The 26,180-nt window shown below is 46.9% G+C and overlaps 10 protein-coding genes across 10 annotated transcripts; 7 read left to right on the top strand and 3 right to left on the bottom strand.

Moving 5' to 3' along the window:
* Positions 1 to 391: 391 nt before the first annotated feature.
* Positions 392 to 2,045, top strand: N7483_010646 (uncharacterized protein; the record flags this gene model as incomplete). Its single annotated transcript, XM_057094073.1, has 4 exons — positions 392 to 532; positions 590 to 795; positions 858 to 1,620; positions 1,671 to 2,045. The coding sequence occupies 4 exons, from the start codon at positions 392 to 394 to the stop codon at positions 2,043 to 2,045; spliced, it is 1,485 nt and encodes a 494-aa protein (XP_056940044.1).
* A 199-nt stretch (positions 2,046 to 2,244) lies between these two features.
* On the bottom strand, positions 2,245 to 2,741 carry N7483_010645 (CFEM domain-containing protein; the record flags this gene model as incomplete). The annotated part of the gene is made up of 2 exons (XM_057094072.1): positions 2,245 to 2,291; positions 2,519 to 2,741. 2 exons carry the CDS (start codon positions 2,739 to 2,741, stop codon positions 2,245 to 2,247), a joined length of 270 nt encoding a protein of 89 aa, XP_056940043.1.
* Positions 2,742 to 3,490: 749 nt separating this feature from the next.
* N7483_010644 (fungal specific transcription factor domain-containing protein) lies at positions 3,491 to 5,542 on the bottom strand (the record flags this gene model as incomplete). The annotated part of the gene is made up of 4 exons (XM_057094071.1): positions 3,491 to 3,609; positions 3,670 to 4,897; positions 4,983 to 5,022; positions 5,220 to 5,542. The coding sequence occupies 4 exons, from the start codon at positions 5,540 to 5,542 to the stop codon at positions 3,491 to 3,493; spliced, it is 1,710 nt and encodes a 569-aa protein (XP_056940042.1).
* Positions 5,543 to 6,807: 1,265 nt separating this feature from the next.
* On the bottom strand, positions 6,808 to 7,362 carry N7483_010643 (zinc finger MYND domain-containing protein; the record flags this gene model as incomplete). The annotated part of the gene is made up of 1 exon (XM_057094070.1): positions 6,808 to 7,362. One exon carries the CDS (start codon positions 7,360 to 7,362, stop codon positions 6,808 to 6,810), a length of 555 nt encoding a protein of 184 aa, XP_056940041.1.
* A 1,823-nt stretch (positions 7,363 to 9,185) lies between these two features.
* N7483_010642 (uncharacterized protein) lies at positions 9,186 to 9,624 on the top strand (the record flags this gene model as incomplete). Its single annotated transcript, XM_057094069.1, has 2 exons — positions 9,186 to 9,330; positions 9,449 to 9,624. The coding sequence occupies 2 exons, from the start codon at positions 9,186 to 9,188 to the stop codon at positions 9,622 to 9,624; spliced, it is 321 nt and encodes a 106-aa protein (XP_056940040.1).
* A 1,646-nt stretch (positions 9,625 to 11,270) lies between these two features.
* N7483_010641 (uncharacterized protein) lies at positions 11,271 to 11,768 on the top strand (the record flags this gene model as incomplete). The annotated part of the gene is made up of 1 exon (XM_057094068.1): positions 11,271 to 11,768. The coding sequence occupies one exon, from the start codon at positions 11,271 to 11,273 to the stop codon at positions 11,766 to 11,768; it is 498 nt and encodes a 165-aa protein (XP_056940039.1).
* Positions 11,769 to 14,970: 3,202 nt separating this feature from the next.
* On the top strand, positions 14,971 to 17,311 carry N7483_010640 (putative nucleoside diphosphatase (Ynd1); the record flags this gene model as incomplete). Its single annotated transcript, XM_057094067.1, has 5 exons — positions 14,971 to 14,980; positions 15,050 to 15,084; positions 15,153 to 15,279; positions 15,344 to 16,723; positions 16,794 to 17,311. The coding sequence occupies 5 exons, from the start codon at positions 14,971 to 14,973 to the stop codon at positions 17,309 to 17,311; spliced, it is 2,070 nt and encodes a 689-aa protein (XP_056940038.1).
* A 648-nt stretch (positions 17,312 to 17,959) lies between these two features.
* Positions 17,960 to 18,988, top strand: lea1 (U2 snRNP complex subunit LEA1; the record flags this gene model as incomplete). The annotated part of the gene is made up of 4 exons (XM_057094066.1): positions 17,960 to 18,038; positions 18,098 to 18,177; positions 18,295 to 18,555; positions 18,611 to 18,988. 4 exons carry the CDS (start codon positions 17,960 to 17,962, stop codon positions 18,986 to 18,988), a joined length of 798 nt encoding a protein of 265 aa, XP_056940037.1.
* Positions 18,989 to 22,049: 3,061 nt separating this feature from the next.
* Positions 22,050 to 23,641, top strand: N7483_010638 (uncharacterized protein; the record flags this gene model as incomplete). The annotated part of the gene is made up of 8 exons (XM_057094065.1): positions 22,050 to 22,242; positions 22,312 to 22,331; positions 22,394 to 22,430; positions 22,491 to 22,561; positions 22,626 to 22,927; positions 22,983 to 23,057; positions 23,115 to 23,182; positions 23,250 to 23,641. The coding sequence occupies 8 exons, from the start codon at positions 22,050 to 22,052 to the stop codon at positions 23,639 to 23,641; spliced, it is 1,158 nt and encodes a 385-aa protein (XP_056940036.1).
* Positions 23,642 to 24,353: 712 nt separating this feature from the next.
* Positions 24,354 to 26,035, top strand: N7483_010637 (FAD-binding oxidoreductase; the record flags this gene model as incomplete). Its single annotated transcript, XM_057094064.1, has 4 exons — positions 24,354 to 24,674; positions 24,740 to 25,189; positions 25,243 to 25,478; positions 25,531 to 26,035. The coding sequence occupies 4 exons, from the start codon at positions 24,354 to 24,356 to the stop codon at positions 26,033 to 26,035; spliced, it is 1,512 nt and encodes a 503-aa protein (XP_056940035.1).
* Between the last annotated feature and the right edge of the window lie 145 nt (positions 26,036 to 26,180).

Genomic DNA, 26,180 nt, shown 5'->3' with positions numbered 1-26,180 from the left:
AGCGATATGTGAGAGATTTGATATGCAGACTGAAATAGATATGGGAATTGAGGTTTCCCCTCATTAGATCCGAGTCGGAAAGTTGTCCAGTCGGATAGGTTTCAATTGCCGACTATCGCATCCCCGCTTGTTATCTACGTATCACACCGCTGGGGTAGATCCCTTCCATATCTGCAAACTGATAGTACTAACACCTGAGGAGTAAGAAGTAATAGATAACTTGCCTAAATGGGACTGATGGGGGATTGTTTGGCATACGAGACACGCATGCCCAGGTTAATGGCTACTTTCTATTTCCTATTTATCTTGATCATTTTGAGTCTTCAAACAATACCACCCTCACCTTCAATTCTCTCGACCTGCCAGTTCAGGTCGCCATCCCTTTATTTCCATGATTGACATCAAGGATCCAGCTTCCGACAAGGATGAAGTGCAATCAATGAGCGGAGGAAATGTCGGAGATTGCGAGATATACACAGCTGAAGAGGAGAAGGCAGTTTTAAGGAAAATAGATCTGGTGATATTACCATTTGTGAGAGTGATTCATCCCTACCTGCGAATGAACATGACTGACTCGTTACAATCACAGATGTGCTTTGTGTTTTTCTTACAATACCTGGATAAGCAAAGTCTGAGCTATGCAGCTGTATTCGGCCTCAAAGAAGACCTAAATTTGACCAGCTCAGAATATTCTTGGACCAGCTCTATATTCTATGTTGGACAACTGGTCTCCGAATGGCCCTTCATATATCTCATGAGTCGATTTCCATTGACCAAGTTTGTTGGCATCACAGTGTATGCTTCTCTAAAATTTCCTGAATCAATCACTTCCCGATGTCTCGCTAACTCCATCAAAGCATGATATGGGGCGTTATTTGTATGTGTCTCGCAGCGCCAAAGAACTTTGCTGGATTCGCCGCTGTGAGATTTCTATTGGGTTTCAGCGAGGGCGCTGTATCTCCAGCTTTTGTCACAATAACCAGCATATGGTATCGCAAGCAAGAACATACTACACGAACTGCTCTATGGATAACCATGAATGGAATAGCTCAAGTAACTGGGTGTCTACTCATGTATGGCATAGGCAAGAACACATCAATCACGATCCAGCCATGGAGAGTCCTATTCCTCATCTGTGGAGCAATGACTGTGTTAGCCGGTATTGGATTCTTTGTTTTGATGCCTAATGGACCTAACGATGCATGGTTCCTCAATGAGAGAGAAAGAGTAGTCTTGTCACTTCGTCTAGCCAAAGATCGCGAGGGAGGTGACAAGACTGCTTTCTCGATCGCACAACTCAAAGAAGCATTGATGGATCCCAAGGCGTGGGTTGTCTTTTGGTTCGGTGTGCTGGTCACAATGCAGTCTCCAGTCCTGACATTCGCATCTCTTGTTATCGAGTCGATTGGATATTCCGAACTCGAAACAATCCTCTATACTGCACCTTCAGGCGCTGTCCAAATTCTGCTCCTCTGGATTGGAACCTTGCTGGCTTATATTTTTCCCAAGCAAAGAGCATTGATCACTTTGGCATTAATTATTCCACCATTCATTGGAACGATCTTCCTACTGAAGCTCACTGTCAGCGCCCAGTGGGGTTTAATTGTGGCTTCATGGCTGGTAAGTTTTTTCGGACATTGTCTCTGAGTTTCAGCTGACCAAATCCAAAGGCTTCTTGTATAACAGCGAGCATGTCTATCTTGCTGTCGCTTTCTGCTTCCAACTTCAAGGGCAATACTAAGCGTGCGGTCGTCAACACTATGTTCTTTATCGGTTATTGTGCCGGCTGTATAGGCTCGGCGCAGCTGTGGACAAAGAGTCCTCGGTATACAGAAGGAGTGATCACATCTATTGTGACATGGTGTTTGCTATTTGTGGCCGTGATCATATATCGCATTCTATGTGCGCGCGATAACAGGGCTCGCGATATTTTGGCAGATTCAGGGGCTGAAGATGGAGCCCAAGAGGTCGAAGCTGGTCAGAATGGCCTACTTGAGACTGATCTTACTGATAAAACAGATAGAACCTTCCGTTACGCACTTTGAGGATTTGAATTCTAGTTGGTCGCTGGAACAAATGTCTTGAAGCTTCGCAATAATATTTTCAGCCCACAGTACAATGATGAGTTGGTCAAGTGAAAGGGGCTTAAATATCATGATGTTCCAGTGGAAATCATTACGGAAATCGTTATATTAATTCTGAAGAATTGTACATCTGATTGATTGAGGGATTGTAGTTGCATTACTATACAATCGCATTGGTCGGGAGCTCAATAAGTGTCCGGGCTGCCACTAGAAAACTGTTAGTATGGATTTCCCGAGGGTTCTGAGGTAGAATTTGTACTCACGTAACCAGCTATCCAGTAGGTGATGCAGAGCCCATTAATAGTCAGAGTTGAGCTCAGCAGAAGCGAATCGCATCATGATGCTGCGCACAACTGCTTGGCAGCGGGTAGTACTTTGTCTGCGCTTCAATTAGCTTTAAAATTCTATAACAGTATTGGATCAGACATTCATACTCAGTGCAACGCTGAAACCACAATCGCCAACAACGCATTTCGTGGCAGATTTCTTAATATTGTCAACATCCTTACAGATGCACGCGTAGTCGGAAGAGTCGCAGCCAGCCTTGTTTGCGGCGGCATTTAAACAAGGAACAGCACAAGAGGGAATATCGACTTCACTCTTAGCTTGCACAACCATGGCCAGGAGACACAGCATGAACACAATGACGGCCTTCATTTTGCGTGAGATTGAATTGGCAAGTTGATAGAATGTTTACTCCCGAGACGTATTAAGGGGAAATTTGCGGGGTAGGCCGGGCCCAGCTGAACTTCGTAGATGACGCGGACTGACCCTGGATCCAGCTACAATGAAAATGAGATTCAGGGGCCGAGGCTTTTAGTTCCGAGTGATCGACATATCCATGCTGGGCATGTGTAAGGGATCGCCAACCTAACCTTCCGCCTGTAGACTAGCGGGATTTCATCAACAGTTGAAAAGGGGACTGGGCCAATTCTGGAACTTGGTCCTACAGGCTTTGTGAAAGACAAAGAGCAAAAAGTAAAATGAAAATAACAATACTACGTACAGAGTACATGTAGAACATTTGATGGGTATTTTGGGGTGTAGCAGGACCAAGCAGGAGGACCCAACAGGCACTGGGAGATTGCTACCCCGTACAGGGGCGTACTAGGCCCATCCAGATCTCCCCGTAGCGTAAGTCTTGGATTGAAGAGCAACCAAATTTGACGGGAAAGTCGGGATAATTTTCATCGATGCGTTGTGCTACGTGAAGCCTGGAACGTTGACGGATTATAGGTATAGTCTATTGTATCAACATGCGCTGGAAAATTATTTGGCGCTCTGTGGAGAGCATCGAGGATCGACCGGATCGACCTCAATTTGACAAGTATATCCGAATTATTCTCGGTTCAGTGACATCTATGATTTCGCACAGCAACGTCGGCACATCAGTCCATAAACAATGCTCAGGATGTCATATCCACATCTTGGAAGTCAGTACCTCCAAGCCACTGGTCGACATCGTTCAGGTTTGTCGGGGATATGGGCCATGTAAGATCGCAATTCGATATAAAGTCTGGATAGTCTATTCAAGTCAGCAATTTTCAATTTTCCACCCTTGATTAAATGTTAGAAGAGGACTTACCAGGGAAATAAGAGACAGACGTGGTCGGAACAGCAGCAGAGGACAACTCTTTTGCAGATCGCTCAATCCTTGCCAGAGTATCACCTAGCACGTAATCAAGAGCTATAACCGCTTTGCGAGCCTCCTTTGAGCTGGCAGATTGACGATTCCAGATAACCTGTGACTTTCTGAGGAGATCTTTCATTCTATCCATTTCCGGCCCAGCTTCGGAGACGCCTGAATTGCCGCAGGTTGTGCCCTGTTTTTTATGATGGGTTTGAACATACAAGCAAAGCACACTTGTTGCCAGCAGGAAGTCATTGATGAAAGCAGATGAAACTCTCCAGCGGCTCTGGTACAGCAGACCGCCTATCTGAGTCTCTTCATCAACAAGATGCTGCAATTCTAAAATGCGCATCGCAGCATCTAAGCATGTCAAGCGAGAGTAGTCATGTTGCACATCAAGACGAGCGGGCTCTAAAAATTTTCTGTGTAGGACAATCTTTAATTCCTGGATGATGACTTCGAGCCAGATTCTTTGAATCATGGTCTGAGATGGAACATTGAGGGATGATGCAAGTCCAGTCCATTTCAAACTAGATGGAATCTTGTCTCTGGCCTCGTCAATCCGCTTATCGATGTTCAAGATCTCGGTGTATGGATGAGAATGCGGCTCCATGGCTATTTCGGCAACACTGGCTCCTACTGGTAGTAGGCGTAGCTTGGCCAGGGCATAAAGGGTAGGTGTCACATCTGTCTCCGGCTTTGATGGGGGTAATATGGAAGTATCCTCATCGAAGTCAGAATCAAGTAGATTCCGTGGCTCGGCGGTGTTCGTGTCGCTTTCCTTCACCAGTCTAGGAAGTCCTAGCTGAGTGGAGACGCTGGAATCTAACTGGACGATCATCGCCCAGACACGCCTTCTCATCTCGGCATCAAAGGGGGAAATTGATGAAAAATGTTTCGCATCGCGGTGGTATCCCATATGGATTGCAATTTGGACTATCTGACCAACCAGGACCCAAATACCAATCTCCATGTCCTTGAGGTAGAAATTTTCAATGAGAAAGTAGAGGATCAGTGTTTCCAAGACGTGCGGTCCACCATTTGTGTAATGACCGAGAAGTAAACACTGAATGGCCTTCGCTTTGTATATCTCGATAAGTGCTGGACTATCCCTAGTTTGAGATTTATGCCCTGAGGCTTCGGGTGAGAAGAGCGCATCAGTATCGGAGAAGGACTGTTGGAACTGCGTCGACAAGCACATTATACTAAATAATGTTCCCACCCAGAATATTGGGGTCGCATGTGGCACTTTCCAAAATTCCTCATACTACCAACAGATTTAGCTGATACTTGACAATGGCGGTAGCTCTAACGCGTTCAATAATCGTGATATTTCAAAAAACAATGAATCGGACTCACCTCACGGAGAAACTTGGCACTATGTATAATCCCTGATTTCTGGTAAGCCCGAATTCAGAACAAGGTGTCGCTCGGAACGAATGGACAAGATGAATCAACAAATACCAGGAGCTATGTCAAGGACATTTAAGTAGCAAGAAACCAACCTGTCAACAATAGGACGGGGAGGAAGAGAGCTGAGAATAGAGGCAGAGCTCTCGTGCAATGCACAGCTGTAAAGTAATTGAGGCTTGGGGAAGCTCGTGGATGGAGGAGCAGGATCCAATACTTTAGGATAGGCCTCGTCGTCCTGTGTGATGTGGTCTCGTAGATCCGTAATACTATCCAGCACAGCAGCCCAATGCGAGCTACTAACATAATTGACACCTGCCTCCGACGTCCTAAAGCTACCATAGTCTGATGGGGACGGGGAGGTATCATCCTGCGTCTCGTGTCCCACCTGAGTGTCTCGCTCCAAAATACCACGCATTCCAGCTCGTACACTTTGATCAGGCGAAGCTTGTTGGAGGCCTCCCAATAGTAATTCACCTATCATTCCGTGAGCCTTCTTGAATATGATAGATGTGACAGGAGCAAAGAGTCATTCAGTGGATCTACCATTCCATATGCAGAAGGAAATCAAAAAGACTCAAGCCTTTACTCACGAGAATTTGATTCAGTCTGGTGCATAAGTTCCAGCACTAGAGTCTCCAGATGATTTATGCGATCCTGCATATTGGAAACGGGAACTTGTCGGCGGCCTGGCGAGGCTGGCTTTGAGAGTGACGAGGCGGCCGTGGTATGCAGTTTTGTATAAACGCAAGGGGAGCTCAACCCTCGAATGGAGCAGTTACTACATGGTTGCAGTCTGTCACAACGGACTCTGAGGGGCAGTATCAGATTGCGGGCATTCGATAGGTGATTGAACTTGAAAGATTGTTGATCGGACCAAAGCCTACACCAGCATAATTGTACGAGTCTGAGAGCTACTTACTTTCGCCGGCGACACGATGAGCAGCTAAGTTGAGGTTTTTCGCGACGCCTAGATGGTGGCGGCCGCAATGTTTGAGTTTTTCCCCCAGCAGGAATTAGGGCGTCTGACATTGAGACAAGTAAATCAACTGTGCAGCTTCCTATGTTTTTAGAAATGTAGATTTTCTTTTATCTCTCTTTTTTTGCTCTCGGCTGCTCTCCTGCATATGGGTATACGTGGTAGCTCGAAGAATGATGGGCCCTCCATGGGGGTTTCGGAGATTAGACCACTATCTCCGCGGATGGTCGGAGATCTTCAAGTCAGCCCGCTGTGTTGCTCCTCTAAGAATGAAGTTGGTGGGGGTTTTCTCGGGACTCGGGACTCGGGACTCGGGATATACCTCGCTGTTGAAGCATCCAGTTTTATACACGTGGGCATAGACATGAGTGATACATTTGATTCATTTTGCCATAGCCTATCTGCTTTTTCTGTTACCAGTTGAAAGCAACCCTGGAATGATCTCTAGCACGGTACTAGTAGATCTAGCACAAGACCAATCCATGGATATGAACGAAGCTGAAATCTGTGTACTCAAGTGAACCCTCAACCACAGGCTTGTAGAAACCGTCATCTTCAATTTTCGCATTCTTGCTCTTCTAGAAGCTCATCCTGGTTAGTCCACAATTCCTCAAAAACAGGCAAGTCGCCGAGATAAAATGATCAATCGCGCAGGGGATCAACAAGCTCGCGTCACCATCTTACCTCATATTTTGGGTCCATTATCATTTCCAGCCCACCAGTGCCACAAAAATCGACATTTCCGCCCAGACCTTTACCGTCGTAATCTCAGGTCCAAACCCCTCCGTTCCGAGGTCTAAGCTAGGCTTTGCGAATTCGACACAACGTTCAGCTTCTTCAGATGTCCACCACGGGGGCAACGGTTGGCTGGGATGCTCCCTAGCTCGTAGCAAGAATTCCCTGAACTTCTCTTCGCCGCATGGCAGGGGGCCTTCGACTCGGGAACTTTCGCTGTGAAACCAAACGTTCATCCGGTAAGAATCAGTGAGGAGCTTGTATGTCATGGTTTCTGTCCTGTCGTAGAGCCATCGCGTGCCAGTGGATCGTCCGAAAAGATGGAGGTCGAGATCTAGTCTCTGGGGCCCAGAAGGTTCTGGAAGAGGACGAGGGCAGCTTCGTTTATGCCGAAACCAGTCCGTCTGTTGACAGTCACGTCCGCAGTAGCGTGTAAGATGGCAGCGGCTACAGCGCCGAAGTGGAACTGCAACGGTGCCGACCTTGTTGCAAGTGAAGCATCGATTGGTCTCCGACTCATCCATCCTTTCGTCAAGAATAAAAAGTAAATAATGAAGATTGATGGCGTTCGGTTTTCGAAGGATGGATTGCGGGGATAAAGAGATGGGGTGGTAGTGTAATGGGGGAAGTAAGAGTTGACTAGAAAAGGAAGGAAGATTCCAATATAGATCAGCACTTCCAAGGTTGAGGACCACTGGCATCTTCTTACAGATAATCAACCTTGGAAAATTTTCATTTCCTTCAAGTTTGATCTACGACCCAATACATTTGATGGCCTACAGCTAACGACCCTAATCAAACCTCTACTGTTTCGAGAACTGAATACCCTGATTCCCACATCAAACCTATTTCCTTACACATTTGGAAGCCCATATACTCAAAAGGGTACGAGAAGATGAGAAGGGAGGAAGAATTTCAATTCTGGACCACATTCTACGAATAAGAAATCTTTGCGAGGCTGGACATAGAAGCATCCATAGATCCTGTCTGTGTTGATTATCAGTTTTCTTACTTGCCTAGGCAGTAGATGAAAAGTACAAGTCCTAACACCGCGCTCACAAAATTCACGTAACGCTATTTAAACAAACCTTGAAACTTGAAATGAGCAGAGTTATGTACTTCACTAGTATGAGGCGCTGCTATATATGTATAAGCACTTGAGTGGATACAGACATGCATACACACCAGTTGACGTAGTAAAACCTGGAAAAAGACTAAGGTCTATTTAATTGATACGATAACCTTGGAAGACAACCTTGGAAATGAGGAACTTAGTTAACTACTACAAACCTTGGAAGTACTGATGTTTCGATTCTATGCCAGTGCTACGCTGAATATGAGTTCTTGAGCCTCAAAGTTCTCAAGTGTCCTTGAGAACTTAGAGATGCACATATAGTCAACAACATCGGAACTTGAACCACAAAGAAAGCTTGGAATGAGCTCAACTTCGCCTCACCTGAGCCTTGAAATGACTTCACCTTCATCTCACTATTACAGCACTTGAGTATGGAAGACGTCTAGGACTTTGCTCTTCTTCATCCTTATTGAACTCACCATCTGCATGGAGCAGACTTACAACCTGAGAATACTTCGCATTTTTTTCTTTCCTTTTACAACCCTCATGATCACTTCCAAACCCATCGAAATTCAATCTGGGATTGAATTCAATCCTTCCTGAAAACATGGCTGATGGTCAAAAACGGTGAGATCCAAAACCTGAAGGATTCCATCCACAATCTAAAAGTTTTATCCAAAATCGAAAAGATTCTATCAAGAATCTATCAAAATCCCAGATTCCCCCCCCCCCCCCTCTATGGCTGACCATCACCGCCGCCGTGCACCCCGCCGCCTGCCTGGCCCATTCATAGTAAGCCGCACATGATTCCCTACATAATTCCCAAATGATTCCCCGATTGAAACTAAAAAGGAGATTTATATAGCCATCCATGTGTGCGTCATCCAAACTGACGGCCGAGTATGCCGGCCTCCTCGCTCAAGAGGAGGCGGCAATGGACACCGATGATTCCCGATAAAAACTAATAAAGAGATTAATATAGCCGTGCTATATGCACCCAAAGAGCCTTCATACCAGTGAACAGTGTAACACACTTAATGCAGCCAAGATCGGCCACTATCTTACCAATGTACCTATCTCCCTACAATTCCCCCAATATCTCCCCACCAAGTCTCCAATCCTGTCTATACGATTCCTCACTGAACGCCCAATCTCTAACTTAATCAATCAAAATAGCATCCAGCAGCCGCCCCTCCTGCTCCCCCGGCCCCTGCTGCGAAAAAGGACTGGAGGAATCGAGAAAGCTGACATAAAGGTCAGTTCCCGCACAGAATGGCCTGCTCCCGCGCCCGCTGCCCCGGCCGTGAGAGTCCGAACCGCGGAGTAGATACAGCGCCGCCAAGGGGAGCAGCCCTTGGTGGCACAACAAGCTGTGGTTCTAAAGAGCCTGTCTCCTGCTCCAGAGGAGGTTTCTCTGGTAGATGATCCAGAGGACTTTGGTAAGTTATCTCATCTCCTTTACTCTGGAGACCTGCCGGCCTTCCGAATAGTATTCAGTGTACTGCATGCTGTCAGGTAACTAATACCAATTTTAGACCTGCCTCTCGCCCTGGGGCTGGCCATCCCAGGCCTGAGCCACCAAATCGCCGAAGCAGAGGCGGCGATGGCCCACAACCAGGCCGAGCGTGCCCGTCTGGCCGCTCAATATGCGGCCTTGTTAGATCAAGAGGCCGGAATGGATATCGATTTCACTCTGTACATAAATAGCTAATTGTATACTTATCCCATCATGTAATTATTCTATATAATGTATATTATTCTCATCAATCCACAATGTCTTTTCTGGACCTCTCTCTTTCCCACGGTTGTGGACTTGACGTGGCTTGAGGGGCTTCGTCATCAAATGGGACTCCTCATACGTGAAGTTTGAAGAACTTGAGCCCTCTGTCATATGGAAACCTCCGACTTTGGACCATGCTCAGGTGGGCAGCCAGAGACCTTTGTTATTCGTTCAGGGCCGATCAGGTTGTTGAAAAATATACGGGAAGGGAGTCCTGTTGCGTCTTAACTTGCCGCTATTCAATGTTCAAAAGTCTTGCTTGTAAGGCCTTTCAATATTGATTGTTGACATCTGGAGGTAGTTGTGCTACAAATGAAGATGGAATGGACTTCAAATTGATGCCGAGGGTCCGATAAAGTGTCAAATCAAGCTGGCACCGAACAAAAGACAACTGCAAATACGATCAATTATTATAGATGCGATCACAGAATTTGCAAGGAACTCGACTCTCCTATAAGACTCGATCGAGTTGCTCCAAGCTAGATTTGTGAAAGCCAAAGGGAGAAGCGTCGAAATTCCCGATCACCTCTAAAGCACTTCCAGTCTCGGGGTTCGTTGGATTCTCAATGGTGAGTTCAAGCTCATGTTAGCCGAGATAGAGTGAGGAGCAGTTCTGTGAAGGAAAATAGTCTACAAGAATCTTCTTCTTCCGTCATATCCTAGATCACGTTCTCGCCGTCAGCGCAGACGGTCCGAACTGCGAACTTGGTAAGCAATTATAAGCAAGTATGGACGGTAGAATTTATTTTTTGAAGGAAAGAGATTGTGACAGAAGATAAATTTGGAAGGACTGTAGTTGCGGTCGATTTTTCGATCATCTACCCATCTTCTCCTACTAGAAAGCCACAACACCCGCAGAAATACTCTAATCTGTGAAGATAGCTCAGAGGTTTTTCTCGCCTTTTTGGTGTAAACATGTAACTCATCCTAGGAAGTTGAGAGCGGAACGCCCGAGGTAGTGCAAGCTGCGATGCAAAATTCGATTCAGCTGCAAAGACCTAATCTAACAAGCCATCGGGCCACCTTGCGAGAGACCAGTATCCCCCAAGGGCCACAGGCACAACTCAGAGAGATGCAAAATAGCGAAATGTGATGTGAGGAATATAAAGGCACATTCGGAAAACAAGAACGTTTCTGTTAAGGAGGAAGGTGAATATGACAGATAGAAAAAAAAACGTGATAAAATGGAGCACGTGGTGTGTGTTGCTTTGTGAGGAAGGTTACTTCGTACCAGAAAGGAAGGTGCGATGAACCCGTGACACCCCTTCCTCTCCCATCTCCATCTCCTCATTTCCTTTCCCCTTCCCCTTCTCCTTCTCCTTCCCCTTCCCATTCCCCTTCTCCTTCGGCTTCTCCACAACATTGATGCCGACGAGGAAGTTGACTCAGAACCGAGGGCCATTCGACCGAGTGAGTGCGGAGATAGCTCAGCTCAAGAATCATCCGGAGATAGTTCAGCTAAGGCTTCTTCTGGAGACCACCTGGTTACCAAGGATAGCTGCGCTGAACGATCCAAGGAGAGCTCAACTAAATGGTTCAAGGTTTTTAATGAGGACCTTAAAATGATGAAACAGAAGATGGCTGGTGTGGTTCAATCCCATCAGAACAATCATTCTAAATCGAACACTAGGGCTGCAAAAGCACTACGTGTGAGCTTCGAGACGATGAAAGAGTACGCCATGCACCCTCAAAAGAGACTCACAATGAGGTGGACCTTTGGTGAGATCCTGCGGAGATTTGATATCTCTTTGCTCTGTGAGGTAATGCTCACTGGTTTCGATAAGGCCGCAATTGCGCTTCTCGGAGAGGATGAATGGACGGTAGAGAGCTTTATTCGTCTTCTTCCTGCGAATCAGATCATTCAACAGGGAGTCTATCTCGATTCACTAGTTTCCATTTTGATATTGGTAGCTGGTTATGGTGGCTCCGCAAAGCATATCCAGAATCGGGATAAACAACATTCACGCAAGCAAAGCGAAAAGAACCCAAAAATGTGTACTACAAGAAGCTTTCTGAGCTTGGTACTACTGGGAATCGCCGAGCGCTTCTTATTTTTTCACCTGAGATACCAGTAAGATTAAACTTTCTCCTGGAAGGGATTATCTGTGCGTGATTTGGCACAATCCGAGAGCCTAAACCTGATTGTAAATTGGATTATCCTATTGCAATGGAATTGGTTAAAGAAATCCGGTCGGCGATTGATCTTGCCCCCGCTTCTGAATGGGAGGGTCTCAATGTAGCATGGCAACTCCTCCAAGGTTACCGTCCACATCCAAACGGAGGTGTTGCACGACAATGCCGCGTTTGCAGTACAATGGAGGACCTTTCAAAAGCCAAGACTGGTTTCCGCCATTGGCAGGCCAGATGGGGCGACAAGTTGGAGGGGGGGTGCAGATGTCTGTGGAATTTGTGCGGACCAAGCTTATAACAAGTATAAGCGGAGTCTCCGTCCACCAAAGGCTCCCAGAGTGGCGCGTCAATGCGCCCGTTGCGGAGCCCCAGAAGATCTTTGAAAGACTAACACTGGTTTCCATCTATGGAAAGATGAGTGGGATGACAGTGTGAAGGTGGGTGCAGCTGTCTGTTTTAATTGTTATAATTGGCAGAAGCATAAGCTTACTCCAAAGGGAAAGTGATAATGCCACCCAGCACGTTGATATGACTGTTTCTGCAGACAGGAATGAAAATATGCTTGGTCATGTGTGATTAGGTGCCCAGGTGAATGACATCTGAAGTCTCCACGATTCCAATTCGAGGCGTTCCGGTGGTCTTTCTGAATCCACAAAAAGCTTCTTTCCCTTATCCGTGTTCCAAGTGGTCCAGGGGCGTTGAAGGGTTAATGATCTGCTTTTTTCACAGTATTCAAACTCACAGCCGGCACCAGGTGCGACTTCGCCAGGGGTTGGATGCATCCCTGATCATGAGTGGGAGCGAGATGATCCGGCAAATGTGACCCGAGACGAAGGGTTCGATCAACTACTAACCATCTATGACTTGGCCTGAATACGCTGCATGGAGTCTTCTGCAGGAGAGGGTCTGTCCACATCTGAACGAAGCCTGAGCCCTTCACCGAAAATCGAAGGGCGTTCATTCAAATGTTGAATCTGGGCCGCGTTTCCAACGTTCGATCACATGTACCTACTACTTTAACCACCCGTTCATATCTGGAATTGAAAGTCACTGACAAGATGTCTTCGTATGTTTTGCTTCCATGACTGTATAGCCCATGGGGTCAGCTTTTTGGCATAAGATTCAGTTCAAGTTCAATCATGATGTTTCAAATGTTAGTTTTGCCTGGGTATCACCGAGTGGGATAAGAACATGTAGCTAGCTGACTTCAAATTGACGTAAACAAGGCCTGCAGGGCTGAGAGATATAATTTCTCAAGCTACGTAGTACGTACATATTCAACTTGCCATCAACTTGAGCCTTGGAACTTGAAGGTCTTGGGCGTCCAGACATCCATTGTCTTGTGAGTGATCCGTGTTCTACTGCCAGTGCTGAGTGAGATTGATCGGCAGTCAAGGACTGGCAGCAATCAAAAGAAGAGGGCTGCAGGCTGAAAAATAGGCGAAGAGCTATATGTTATCAGTGTTTATTTATTCGCCATACTATGCACCTTGTTCTACATCCATCCTGCATTGATTCTATCTCATGCATGCAGATGCAGGGCGCAGTACTCCGTAAGGATGTAGATGATTGGTCTAGACCGGGTTTAGTGCAGTAGCGTGTGGACGCGTAAGCCGACGACTCAGTGATGATCGTGATATGTACGGAGTACTGTATCCTGCATGATCTCTTTGCCGTGTCTCCAGATGATGGGGGCATAGTGAATGAGGCGTGCGGGGTATCAATAAGCCAAAATACCGAGCAACTGAAGTGATATTCAGAACTGATCAATCTGTTGTCTGGGCGGAATCCCGAATTTTGCGCCTTCAAACGTGAGAAGATATGTACGCGAACCTACAAGGATATGCAATTGGTTATTTTCTCAAACTTGAAGCATTCAAGGCCTCCGAGTCCAAGTTCCTTCCAAGGTTGTTGCTTCGTGTACCTGTCGCCATACAGTGACTATATGCAGTCACCCGTGCAAGTAGTGGCACGATTTTGCCTGATTACTGGGTGATTAGTAGAGATTTGGAGAGACTCCTTCCCCAGATGTATAGTACCAGTAATTGCATAGGCTTGTAACTCGTGGATTTCACCGAAGCCCATGAAAGAATTAGACTACCGCAGGATTCAAAACAGGGTCCAGGCTCTTAGTCCGAGTGTCTAAGGGCGGCGTGTACTCCGTACTAAAGTGTCAGTCATCCTCAAGAGGGTATGGATGTGAACAGATCATGCCAATCACCAAACCCACGGGCTGATGAGAGCGAATCAATCCAGAGGCTTGAAGAGTGGGGTTTGCATGATGCCACCGATGCGACCGAAGATCCCTCGGAAGGAGAAAAGCAAAAAGTCTGTGTTGATTCTGTCTCAATCAAAGTAAAACATCAACAGAATAACGCCATCCTTTTTTAACAGTATCAGTCCAGTTAAGGAGACCAGTTCAGTTCATGTCTATCATCGCAGCCATTCATTGACCTTGTGACAGCAATCTTATCGCTGTGATTATTTTTGGTTCCCAGTGGCACAACCCAGCCCCGCGATAACTTGATCAACATGAGAGTGCCAAGCCCGCTGGCTGGACTTTTGCATCCTGGCGTATCATGATGCTTGGTGCTTAGGCCCGTCCCTTGAGCTGACGTAGGCCAGGCAAATCGGCCATCCCTGCTAGGCTTGGCTTAGCGTGGAAGAAGTCCCTATGAAGGGCGAAAGGGCAAGATCAGCTAACAAGAGTACAGCGCCACCCCGTTGGACATTCTTGGATGACGAATCCTTGTGAAACACCCATTGGGAAAGTTCCATATTATTCAAATTGTAATCAGATATCAGTCAGGATCCTTGCAACACGATGAGTGGGGACTAGAAGGAAGAGACGTCAACCTTGTTCTAGGTAGTTGTAGGTACAAGCCGCATTTGGTAATGTACCTAGGTACCTAGGTAGGTACCGGGGTTGTATTATTACCACGTTCACGGGCCGGAGGTGTGACCCAGGACTGTATGGTATGGTAAATTACTTAACCTAACTTCCAAGGTTTCCACCTGGGCAAGGTTGGAACTCCTTATCTCTTTCTCTCCGTACATCGTCACACTCGTTCACATCATATCGCGTCCCGAGTTCTTTCGCTTTTCTGGTCATGCTCTACACTTAATAAGACCTTGTTCGCAGTCCAAATGGGCAAGTGTATGTGGTGGTTTAGCCAAGTCTCAAACCTCGCGACGATAATCCGCATCCACTGACATTATTTAATAGGGCGTTACGGCGTCGTCCTAGACGCGGGCTCGTCTGTATGTAAATTCCAGATGAACATATGATATTCTGAAGGGGATTGAGTCGCTGATTCATAATCTCATAGGGGACCCGTGTTCACGTCTACCGATGGTTGCGAAATGCCGCCGCACGGCGAAAGGCCGACATTGATGAGTTAAAATCACTCCCTGAGATCAAAACGAAGGAGGATTGGGTGAAGAAAATTCATCCCGGTGAGTCCGAGGTTGTCCGCCCACATGGAGAACCAATGCGCTGACTAGCCTGGTCGTTTCCAAGGTGTCTCTTCCTTTGCCAATGAACCCGAATCCGTCGGTCCAGAACATCTCGCAGAACTATTAGATCACGCAAAGTCAATTATCCCCGAAGAAGATGCTAAAGATACGCCAATCTTTCTCCTCGCCACGGCCGGCATGCGACTCCTCGGAAACCTCGAACGACAATTACTCCTCGATCAGATCTGCTCCTATGCGCGTGCGAATACCGATTTCTTGTTACCGGACTGCGGCGTTCATATTCAAGTCATTCCTGGTGTTACCGAGGGACTATACGGGTGGATTGCGACGAACTACTTAATGGGCACATTCGACTCACCCCAAGCCCATGATCATGGCAAGGGCCACCACACTTACGGGTTTCTGGATATGGGAGGCGCGTCAGCCCAGATTGCATTCTCCCCCAACGCAACCGAGACCGAAAAACATGCGAACGACTTAACCCTGCTACGATTGCGGAATATCGATGGCTCAAAGCAAGAACATCGGGTATTCGTGACATCTTGGTTGGAATTTGGCGTACATGAGGCCAGACGGCGTTTTGTCGAAGCACTTCAATTGGCCATGGGCTCTGATACCACTGAACTACCGGATCCGTGCCTTCCCAGTGGTCTGCGCACGACTCTAGATGGTGAATTGGTTCTACCGAGTGATGCCGTTGGAACCACAACATTACTAGGAACGGGCAGATTCGATGAGTGTCTGCGTCAAACTTTTCCTTTGTTGGATAAGAACGCACCCTGCTCAGATGCTCCGTGTCTTCTCCACGGGACTCACGTTCCCGCAATTGACTTTGACGTGAATCATTTCATTGGAATCAGCGAGTACTGGCATACGACACATGAGATATTCGAGATGGGCTACAAGGACAAGGCATACGATTTTAACACCTATCAGGAGCGAGTTCAGATATTCTGTTCTCAGGACTGGGACTTGATCGACGCTGGAATTGAGGCTCAGCAGTGGGGCAAGAAGGTGGACCGCCAAAAGGCGTACGAGGTCTGCTTTAAGGCCTCTTGGATTATCAACATGCTGCATGATGGCATCGGTATACCTCGCGTGGGTCTAGAAGATACCTCGGGCTCCTCACATAATGGAACCAAGGAGGTCTTGTCTCACGGCAAGGAGAAGGGTTACCTTGACGCATTCCAGGCTGTGAACAAGATTGATTCTACCGAAGTTAGCTGGACTCTGGGGAAAATTGTTCTCTATGCTTCATCACAAGTTCCGACAGAGGTTGATGAAGCACTGCCCGTTGGTTTTGGTAGCAATGTCCCCGGTGTTCCTGAAGATTTCCAATATCCCAGCGTTGAGCTCATACCCGATTCGGATAGCTTCCACAGCGAGCACTGGCATGACTCATTGTTTGACGGAGATTCCCCTCGTCGCATTCCTGGGTTCCTTCTGTTTCTCTTTATTATCGTCCTGGTGGCATTTTTCCTTTGCGGCCGCAGCCGTCGTTCGCGAATTTATCATCGGATCAAGAGTACTCTCCGTCGCGGGGGGGCCATCTCATCCCAACCACCCGAAGAAGCGACGCCCTTTTATGGGCATCTTACCATTCTTCCATCGCAACGCTCCCTCTTACGAGCGTGTGCTGGAGGATGGTGCGCAAGAGTTTGATCTAGGTGGGGTTGACTCAGATGCCAGTGATCTGGATGGTCGTGCTTCGGATATCGACGGGAACCCTCGGCCACCCAAGCGTGCTTCTAGCTGGGGTAGCGGGGGTAATACACCTAGTCTGAAGTACACTTTTGATAATAGCTCCTCCGGGGCTATTGGTCTTGGGATCAGCGGCGGATCCGGCATTGCTATGGACCGGGCAGGCTTGGTGGTACGGACAGAAAGCAGGGATCATCTGGCTCCCATTGCGCTCGGACCTACCACCAACGGCCGCCGGTCTAGAGCTGGCAGCCCTACCAGATCCCTTCATCAGAAGTCTCCCATTCTTAGTCCTCTTGCCGATGATTAACGCCACGAATGCATGATCTATCAATCGAATTATGTCCTGTGAGATGCGCCATACTCTCATTTTTCTTCTGCATCGCATCTTCGGAGTTCACTGCTTCAACATGGACGGGGTTTGGTCCTGTTTTTGCTTTTTATCGGATCGCTCATAATTAAAGGCGTTGTTGTGCTAGTTACAACTTTCCATTCTTGGTACATTATTCGAACCTGTACTCTGGAGAAGTACGCTTTGTTTTGGTGCTTTTGAATCTGATCCGGGCGATTTGGATGTACTGGCGGTGTACCATTAGCACTGTTGCGAAATTTTTATTAATGGATATAGAATAATACATTGCTCACATTTATGATATCATGTCCTTGCTTTAAATTCCAAGTAGAATGGCGTAAGTGCCTACAAGATGATATAGTCGATAAATGATCACGTGCTTTGATGACATTTAGTCTCACCGCCCGGCAAAAAGGGCAGGTTCGAGCTAATCTTGATTAGAGAATCTTGCGACAGGCCCGCTCAGTTATTGCTCGTTGCCTTGTCTTTCGGTGTCATTGAGTCTTCCTGGGTGCCATTTACGTTCGAGGCCTTCTTCCAAACCACATTTTCTAGTGTATCCTCTCCCGAGATCACCTGCAACCTTAAGTTGCAACCGCCGCCGCCATGCGATTGACCGTCGAGCTCATCCAGAATTCCCTTTCCTATATCAATCCTCTCACAGACCGCGAGCTGGATCTTCGAGGTGCGTTTGAATACCAGACACCTACCTGAAAAGGACAGGTACTACCCATTTGATCAAAGAGCTTCATTCACATCGTCTTTATCCGTCGAGTCGTGTAGGACACAAGATCCCCGCAATTGAGAACCTGGGTATTGCCAAAGTAAGTCGATCAACATGCCACAGGCTATATGGAGCTACTCTCCGAGGCGCAATATAGCCACCTATCTCTTGCCTACAAGCTTTCGTTTGAGGATTGTTGATTTCTGACCGCTTGCAGGACCAAGATACAATTGACTTCACCGACAACGACCTCTCCTCTATCGGAAACTTCCCTTTCTTCCCCCGCCTACACACTCTCCTTCTTGCTCGCAACAGAATCAGTCACATTCAACCTGCTCTGGGATCATCGGTACCTAGCTTGTCAACACTGGTTTTGACCTCAAATAACCTGTCCGAGCTCGCGGATCTCGACCCGCTTCGAACCCTCCCACGTTTGACACATCTCACTCTTCTCGAAAACCCTGTTACTCGCAAAGAGGTTGGTCATAATTACCATTAGACCCTGAGATACAGCTCTAATTAGTGTTTTATAGAACTACCGGTACTGGGTCATTTGGTTGGCTCCCTCTGTTCGATTCCTCGATTACCAAAAGGTGAAGGATGTAGAGCGCGCCAAGGCAAAGGAACTTTTCGGCACATTCGAAGAACCCTCCGCACTTGCCTCCAAGATCAAGGGTATCAAGTCCAAGACATTCGATGCATCTATTGCCGCCTCGGCAAGCACCTCAACCGATAAGGCTATTCGCGTGAAGCTTACAGATGCCGAGCGCAAGCGCGTGGAGAAGATGATTCGCGAGGCGAAGAGTATGGCTGAGATCACACGGTTGGAGAAGGAGCTTAATGAGGGCCGGATACCTGGTGGAGCCCTTGGTGCAGAAGATGCAGATGGGGACGAGCAGATGCAAATGTGAGCTGGGGTGGTGCTTACAGAACCCCTCTGGACATAGTTTGTGTTTCTTTTCCTCTTTCTAATTCTTTACCGGATTTCTCCTGTTATTCATTGGATGCTTCTTTTTACGGCCGTTGGGATTTTCTCGTATTATACCTGGCTTTCACTTGCGGGGTTATGTGTGTATCATTTTTGGGGATTTCATTTCTTACCATGGGTGCTTATGCGGTTGATCTTTAAGTTTCGAAAACTAGCATTTTGGAACTTGTGTTTCCATGCCCAAAAAGCCTTTTGTCTCATTCTTTCCACTTCTTGTCCAGTATTCCATATTCTCCTCCAGTGCTATGTTCATTCGTACGTGGCTCAACCTTGGTGTCCAAGTTCGCTAAACGAGCTATTTCTGGGATCAGCTAGTATGGTTTATAGACTCGGAGCAACACTACCTAGTAGGACTTACGCCAGGTGGCCCTCCCTTAACCCTACTAACCAGATTGGCCAAATAGTACGGACTCGGAGCAAGACTTGAGTGAATAGCCAAGCTCTGGACCTCAGCTCTAGCAACAAGGGGTATGTTTAGACGAAACAGCCCTGGGTGAGAACTTTAATAAATTAGACTGTCCCAAGACATTCTGACAGCCGATTTGAAGCTTTCTCGCGCCTGTTCTTCCGATCTAGCCCCGTTCTGGCCAAGCACTTTGGCATGACGCCACAGAGTATTCTAGACATCTATAATCACTTGACCAGGTAGCTTCGTCAGAAATGGTCAATGGGATTAGTAAATGATTGACAATCTTGGAAGCCATATCCTACGGCACTAGGTACATTCCACAATGGAGTACCTAGTCCACATGTATGACTAGTTCGGTTAGAAGGCGCATGGGCATGTGCATGCCGCATTCCGGTTCAGTTACTAGTGCCCAGGTGGTTATTGTCACCGACAACCAGTGAGTAATGGTACAATCCACTCTCCTAAATCCCCTCCTCAAATCCCCTGAAATTATGCCTCAAGTTAATTCGGACATTTACCAAATTTCCCAAGGCCCACAGCTCTCGGAGATGGGCTCGGAGTGGCCTGTGTAATTTCCACACGGCTGGTGCAGACTGTTACCAAGGGTACGGTGAGCCACACCCGTCTCTAAGTTTGACTGCGGGCCAGCTTGAGAGTACATACTTGCGATGAAAATCATTTGAATTACGGAGTCCCCGAGTGGAGGCTTGATGGTGATATACTGGGGGCGGGTCGGTACCTTTGTTCGACATTTGGATGATATGCACATGTGCACAGGGTTAATACATTTACCGATGCGAAAGTTCATATGTACTCAAGTGCCGGTGGAGTGCTCGTATTGAGGATCCATTGTCGTTCCTAGTAAGGGTTGATTTCCAAGGTTTCTTTTTTAGACCAGGCGATTTGAGGAACAACTTCCAACATTTGAAGGTTGAAGAGGTCAGATCCAATGTTTCTACTATGCGTTTGAGTCATTTAGAAATGTCGAGAGGTCGAATTGGACATTCGAAACCACTCAAGTGCTGCGGTTGATGCGCATAGAGGCGTCAATATTCTCCACTAGTCTTGGTTGTTTATAGAACTCGCTTAATCCTGAACTTGAACTGCATGGAACATTCCGAACGTGGGACTTCCTGGATATGCAGTACGGAGTAGTTATACAAATGATCGTCATTATGAACCTTTATCCCATCAATAGCCTGCATATCATCTGCTGTTCGAATGCTCGATAGCACATCACTTTACCCCCAGAGTACATTTAGCCCCTGTGACCTCATGAGGCTACTCAGTGCTCAGGCCGGAAATTGAAAGATATCTCAAAAACCGCCACAAGATCTAGTCTATAATAAGAGGGAAATTGTGGAATCGTTTCAAGTTCCAATAGCACTTGATTATTTCGAAGGTTGTAGGTCAGCTTGTGGCCCTCATGGATTTGTAGGTTTGAGATTCAACTTAGATCTCTCCTTACAGATTCGAACACTTGGAAACCGAAGCTTCCAAAGTTCTCAGCTCGTTCCATGGAAATCATGGAAATCAATTCCGATGTGTATGATATGCCGATCCATTTTTTCGATATACCAATCAGATTCATCAATTGATTGAAACTGCCGGGGTTTAAAGAACAAGGCTGGCACAGAATACGAGAATCATGCTGATTATGGAGTAGTGCAATGAAAATGTCACACCCCTGTTGGAGATCCCGGTGGCGCAATTATTCTCAGTGTTCGTTGATCCAGTGCATTATGGACTCGACCACTAAACGAGGGTATTTACACCGTGTGTGGGGGCTAAGCTCTGGAATTCCCCCCCTAACCTTTGAACGGAGAACGCGGACTCTCAATCGATCGAAACGATCCTAGTTCGGTTGGTGGCGCGTCAATCCCTACCGAATGCAGCATACTAATCAATTGTTCAGTCAATTAAACGCCGATGAGAGTTCTTAACTTTCAACCACCTCGGCAAAGTGACGATAAAAATTTTGCCTAGTTTATTCCCGAACTTCGCCCGTTAGCTTTTGTCTCTGATCGTGCATTGTTTTGCTGACTCCGTTGATCTCCGTGGATATCACATCCGCGTGAACACACCTGGACATCCATCCCTTCCTATCACCCCGCCAGGTACAGAGAAAAACAACCTAAGGGGTGACCAGGTCTGATTTCCTAAAAGATCGATAGCGGGCTCGGGCCCTCTGCTGACCAAGTTGTGAAAGACGCTCTGTTGGGTCTAGAGTGGAGATCTTTAGTCTCCACAGGTGAGACATAAGCGTAGAGTATATTGAAGCCTTTAGAGGGTCAAATTTTGAAGTTTGCAGTTTTTCGCAAATCGGAAAATTGAGAACGGATACGGTCAAAGTTCAATGGTCCAACACGGGCCTTAGCTTTCTATGGTTGATTGAGATAACTTTGAATGGCCCGTGGATGTAATGACATGTCGGGAACCACATTGTTGCCCGCATCTCCGCCTACTCCCTCTCTAAAGGCCCCACGATTCATTCTTCCTATATATCACCCCTTCCACGCCTCCATCCTTAATCTGTCCCTCGCGGATGGACGGCTTCCGTGACTGAGCCAGCACGATGGCTAATGTTACTACGATTATTCCTGCTCTATCACCACCAGCAGGAAAGACATCCAACTTCGTTGATCCGGATTACATCGGTACCAAGTTTTTAGTGGTAAACTGTGTGTTCTTACCGCTCGCCTTAATAGGTCTCGTAATAAGGACATGGACACGACTATTTGTTGTGCGAAGCTTTCGCACAGATGATTGTGAGTGTTAGCACCAGTTGACTATTAATACATGCTCATAAAAGCCAAGGAGCTAACATCTTATTCTAGATTTTATGGTCATATCACTCGTATGTGCATGCAATTGGTGATTGTACTTTTGCATCTGTTACTAACTGACATCTATTATTAGATATTATCATGTGTACTGACTGGAGTGACATTGGACAGTGAGTTACTAATTTAATATTCAGTGTACCATAGTATTGTACTTGAGCTGACCTGGATAGTGCTCAATTGGGGTCTGGGACGACACATGTGGGATGTTCCATTAGAAATTTTCTCTCCAATGTTTAGCAAGGTATGTGACAACTAACGTTCATGTTGCATAAATCACCTCGAGACTGATCTCAGAAATCGAATAGTTGAACCTCATCGCCGCCATCTTCTACTGCGCAGCTACCGGATTCACCAAATGCTCAGTCCTCATATTTTACCTCCGAATCTTCCCCAGTCGGAATTTCCATATGGTAGTTTGGACGATCGTTTTCATCGCAGCTGGATATAGTATTGCCAGTATTCTTGCCAACATTCTCAGCTGCCACCCGGTAGCGAAGTCCTGGGATTCAACTATCACAACGGGATATTGCATGAACCGACCAGTCTTTTATTTCGCCAATGCTGGATTGGGTATCTTTACAGATTTTGCCACAGTCGTGGTCCCGATGTATGTGTTTTTTTTCATTTGTCTTATTGACCTTCAGCTAATTGGAGCCTGGTAGACCATGGATCCGTAAATTACAGATGCCGGTGCGACAGAAGCTTGCAGTTGTCGCTATTCTTGCGATGGGATGCTCGTACGTTTTCTTGATCTTTCACAAATTTTCTTGATTCATCTTTCTAATTCATTTTAGCGTCGGAATTGTCAGCTGCATTCGTCTTGCTAGCTTATATAAACTCTTGACGAGCACCGACCTCACTTGTACGTCGTTTCAATTCCTTCAACTTCAAGTTCGGGTTGAGTCAAAGCTAACAGGTGATTCTCACAGGGACCACCACTAATGCTCTCATGTGGTGTACGATCGAATTGAACCTCGGTATCTTCGGTGGCTGCGTTACAGCTATTCGACCGTTCATACGACGATACTTCCCCCGACTTCTGGGTCTATCTTCCGGTGGCGGCTACGATTCTTCTCGATCACGAAAACAAGTTCATCCTCTTAATTCTCTTCCGAAAAGCCGGCCTGATTTCTCCGGTCGCGATGCTCATTATTCTACTACTCTCACTACGCTCCGGGATACGCCTGGCAATGATAGTGAAGAGCATATATTATCCGGCCAACATACTAATAACCAAAACAAGATCGAAGAGGTGGAAGGTATTATTCGAACCGTGGAATTTGACGTTGAAAACTCGTCAAGGACAGCTCAAATGGAATGAGCATATCAATGATTCCATGTATAAAGATGCTGTGTGTTCATCTCGATAGTCTGTGTCTTATCACGGACACGACATGAACCCTGGAAATTACATTCCTAGTAAAAATAATGACCTTGAAATGATCCAAACAATGAGCCGTAGTTCCATGGATAAAAACTCCATAGTTCATATTATAAAGTTTTCCAGAAATGATTAGAAGTGGATCTCAACTGTTCTCACACCTCGGCAAATCTTGCAAGACACCCTGACTGGATATCCCGCGGGTGGCGTGCATAACAAAGGGATCAGAGCATAAACATTCAAGATCTGTGAAGAAATGCAGGCCTAAGTCATGCAACCCCATACTTTATACTTCGCTTTTCCACGTTCATTCCAGATAATGTCCTTGATTTATGATTTCCACGTGTAGAACAATGGTTCATTCCAATTTTCCTGGTTCCTGTTCCGCCCTGCATCCCGCTAAGTGGGTTCTCCACGGGCCTAAATGCGCCCGCTCACGCAACCCCCGAAGCTAAGGAAGCTAAGCCGTGAAAGACGGAGCTAATAACGCTGGAACGTTGCAGAAGCAGAACAGCGGTGCAGGATCGGTTCCTGGAAATACCGAGTACCCGGATCGAGATCATACATATTATTCTAGCCGTCATCTTCGATCCCCTTTTCTCCATGGGACCTGGTTGTTCTTCTTGACCATATTCAATTGCCATCCTCCATAATGCGTGCGGCCTCTATTGTCTTGTCCCTGGTGGGCTCGGTCGCTACGGTCGCGGCCAATGCTCAGGTCGCTTCTAGAAGCTCCCCATCCTTGAAGGCTGGGTGCCAAGCTTTGAAGAAGCCTCTTGCTGATGCACTGTTTTACCCCAACACTGCTGTTTACGAGTATGAGGCCCAGAACTTTTGGTCGGACACTGAGATTCTATCTCCTGGCTGTGTGTTTCGCCCACAATCAAGCGCCCAGCTAGCTAAGGGTCTGGAGGCCCTTGTTAAGGCTGATGCTGAGTTTGCTGTTCGTGGTGGTGGCCATATGGGCATCCGGGTAAGCTCCCCACTAAACAGAATATTAGTTACTGTTAGCACACGAATGGAACTGACAAATAACAGGGCTCTAACAACATTGACAATGGAGTTCTGATCGTCATGTCAAACTTGACTACCCTGGAATTGAACGATGACCAATCCGTTCTCTCGGTCGGCCCCGGATACAGGTGGAACCAAGTGTACACGTACCTGGCCCAGTACGATCTCACCGTCCCAGGTGGTCGTCTTGGACCCGTTGGTGTGCCCGGTCTGCTTCTCGCTGGTGGTGTCAACTTCTACGGTAACCAGGTCGGATTCGCTTGCAACAGCGTCATTAACTATGAGGTTGTTCTGGCTGATGGTTCCATTGTCAACGCTAACTCCACCAACAACTCGGATCTTTTCTGGGCTCTGAAGGGCGGTAGCAGCAACTTTGGTCTTGTTACCCGTTTCGATATTGAGACTATTGCTTCTCGTCAGGTGTGGGCTGGTTCTTACACTGTCGCTGCTGAGTACATTGACGTCTTCCTTGCGGTATGTCTATTCCTTTTCCTAATCCCGGAAATGAGTGTCACTAATTTAATCAGGCTATTGCGACTTACGCCGCCAATATCTTTGATGACAAGACCCACATTGTTCCTGCGATTGTTCCTGGAACTACGACTGTGGCATCCGTGATCTTGTTCTACGACAGCGATAACTCCACTTTCCCTGACATCCTCACTCCTTTCACCGATATCCCTGCTATCAGCAGCACTCTTGACTTCAAGACCGTTGAGGAGTTCGCCAACGAATTGGGTGAGGTGGTCACTCCTGGCATCAAGTAAGCAAAACCAAACACACTTATTAGTCTACGCAAAACTAACAAATCATAGCGATGTATTTGTTGCCGGAACTGTGAAGGGAACTACCTTTGCCGAACTTTACCAGGGTATTAGCATCATCAACTCCACCTTCTACGAGCAGCTGCCCAAGCTGTACGCACAGATCCCTACAGCCAATATCTCCATCATTGAGCTGGACTGGCAGCCAATTGGTGCCGATTGGATCAAGGCCTCTGAGGCCCGTGGCGGAAATGCCCTGGGCCTTGATTCCTCCCAGGTGTACTTGTGCTATGCTGAGGTTGTTGAATGGATCGGTTCTGATTATGATGAGATTGTCGCCGAGTGGGTTGAGGAGACTACCTACAAGATCAACAATGCTACTGAGAAGGCTGGTCTGTATGATGCGTTCAACTACATGGGTGATGCCGCCGGGTTCCAGTCTATTTACCCTGGATATGGCGAGGGTAACCACCAGAAGTTGATCAAGACCGCACAGAAGTACGATCCCAATGGTGTGTTCCAGACCCTGATGCCTGGTGGTTTCAAGGTCTACTAGAGGATTTACAGGCTTAGTACAGCACTGCCAGGTGGACTCAGATCTGCAGCCTGAGTGGGCTTCTCGTTCCATTTTGAAGCAGAGACTTCGCATGCCCAGGTGGCGGGGCGAAGGATTCAAGTTTGTATAAAAATTTGAGGTACAT

This window comes from Penicillium malachiteum, assembly GCF_028827825.1.
Source record: "Penicillium malachiteum strain IBT 17515 chromosome Unknown utg000005l:1.0-9002435.0:326005.0-9005861.0, whole genome shotgun sequence".
NCBI lineage: Eukaryota > Fungi > Ascomycota > Eurotiomycetes > Eurotiales > Aspergillaceae > Penicillium > Penicillium malachiteum.
This window is presented reverse-complemented; position numbering and strand designations above follow the sequence as displayed.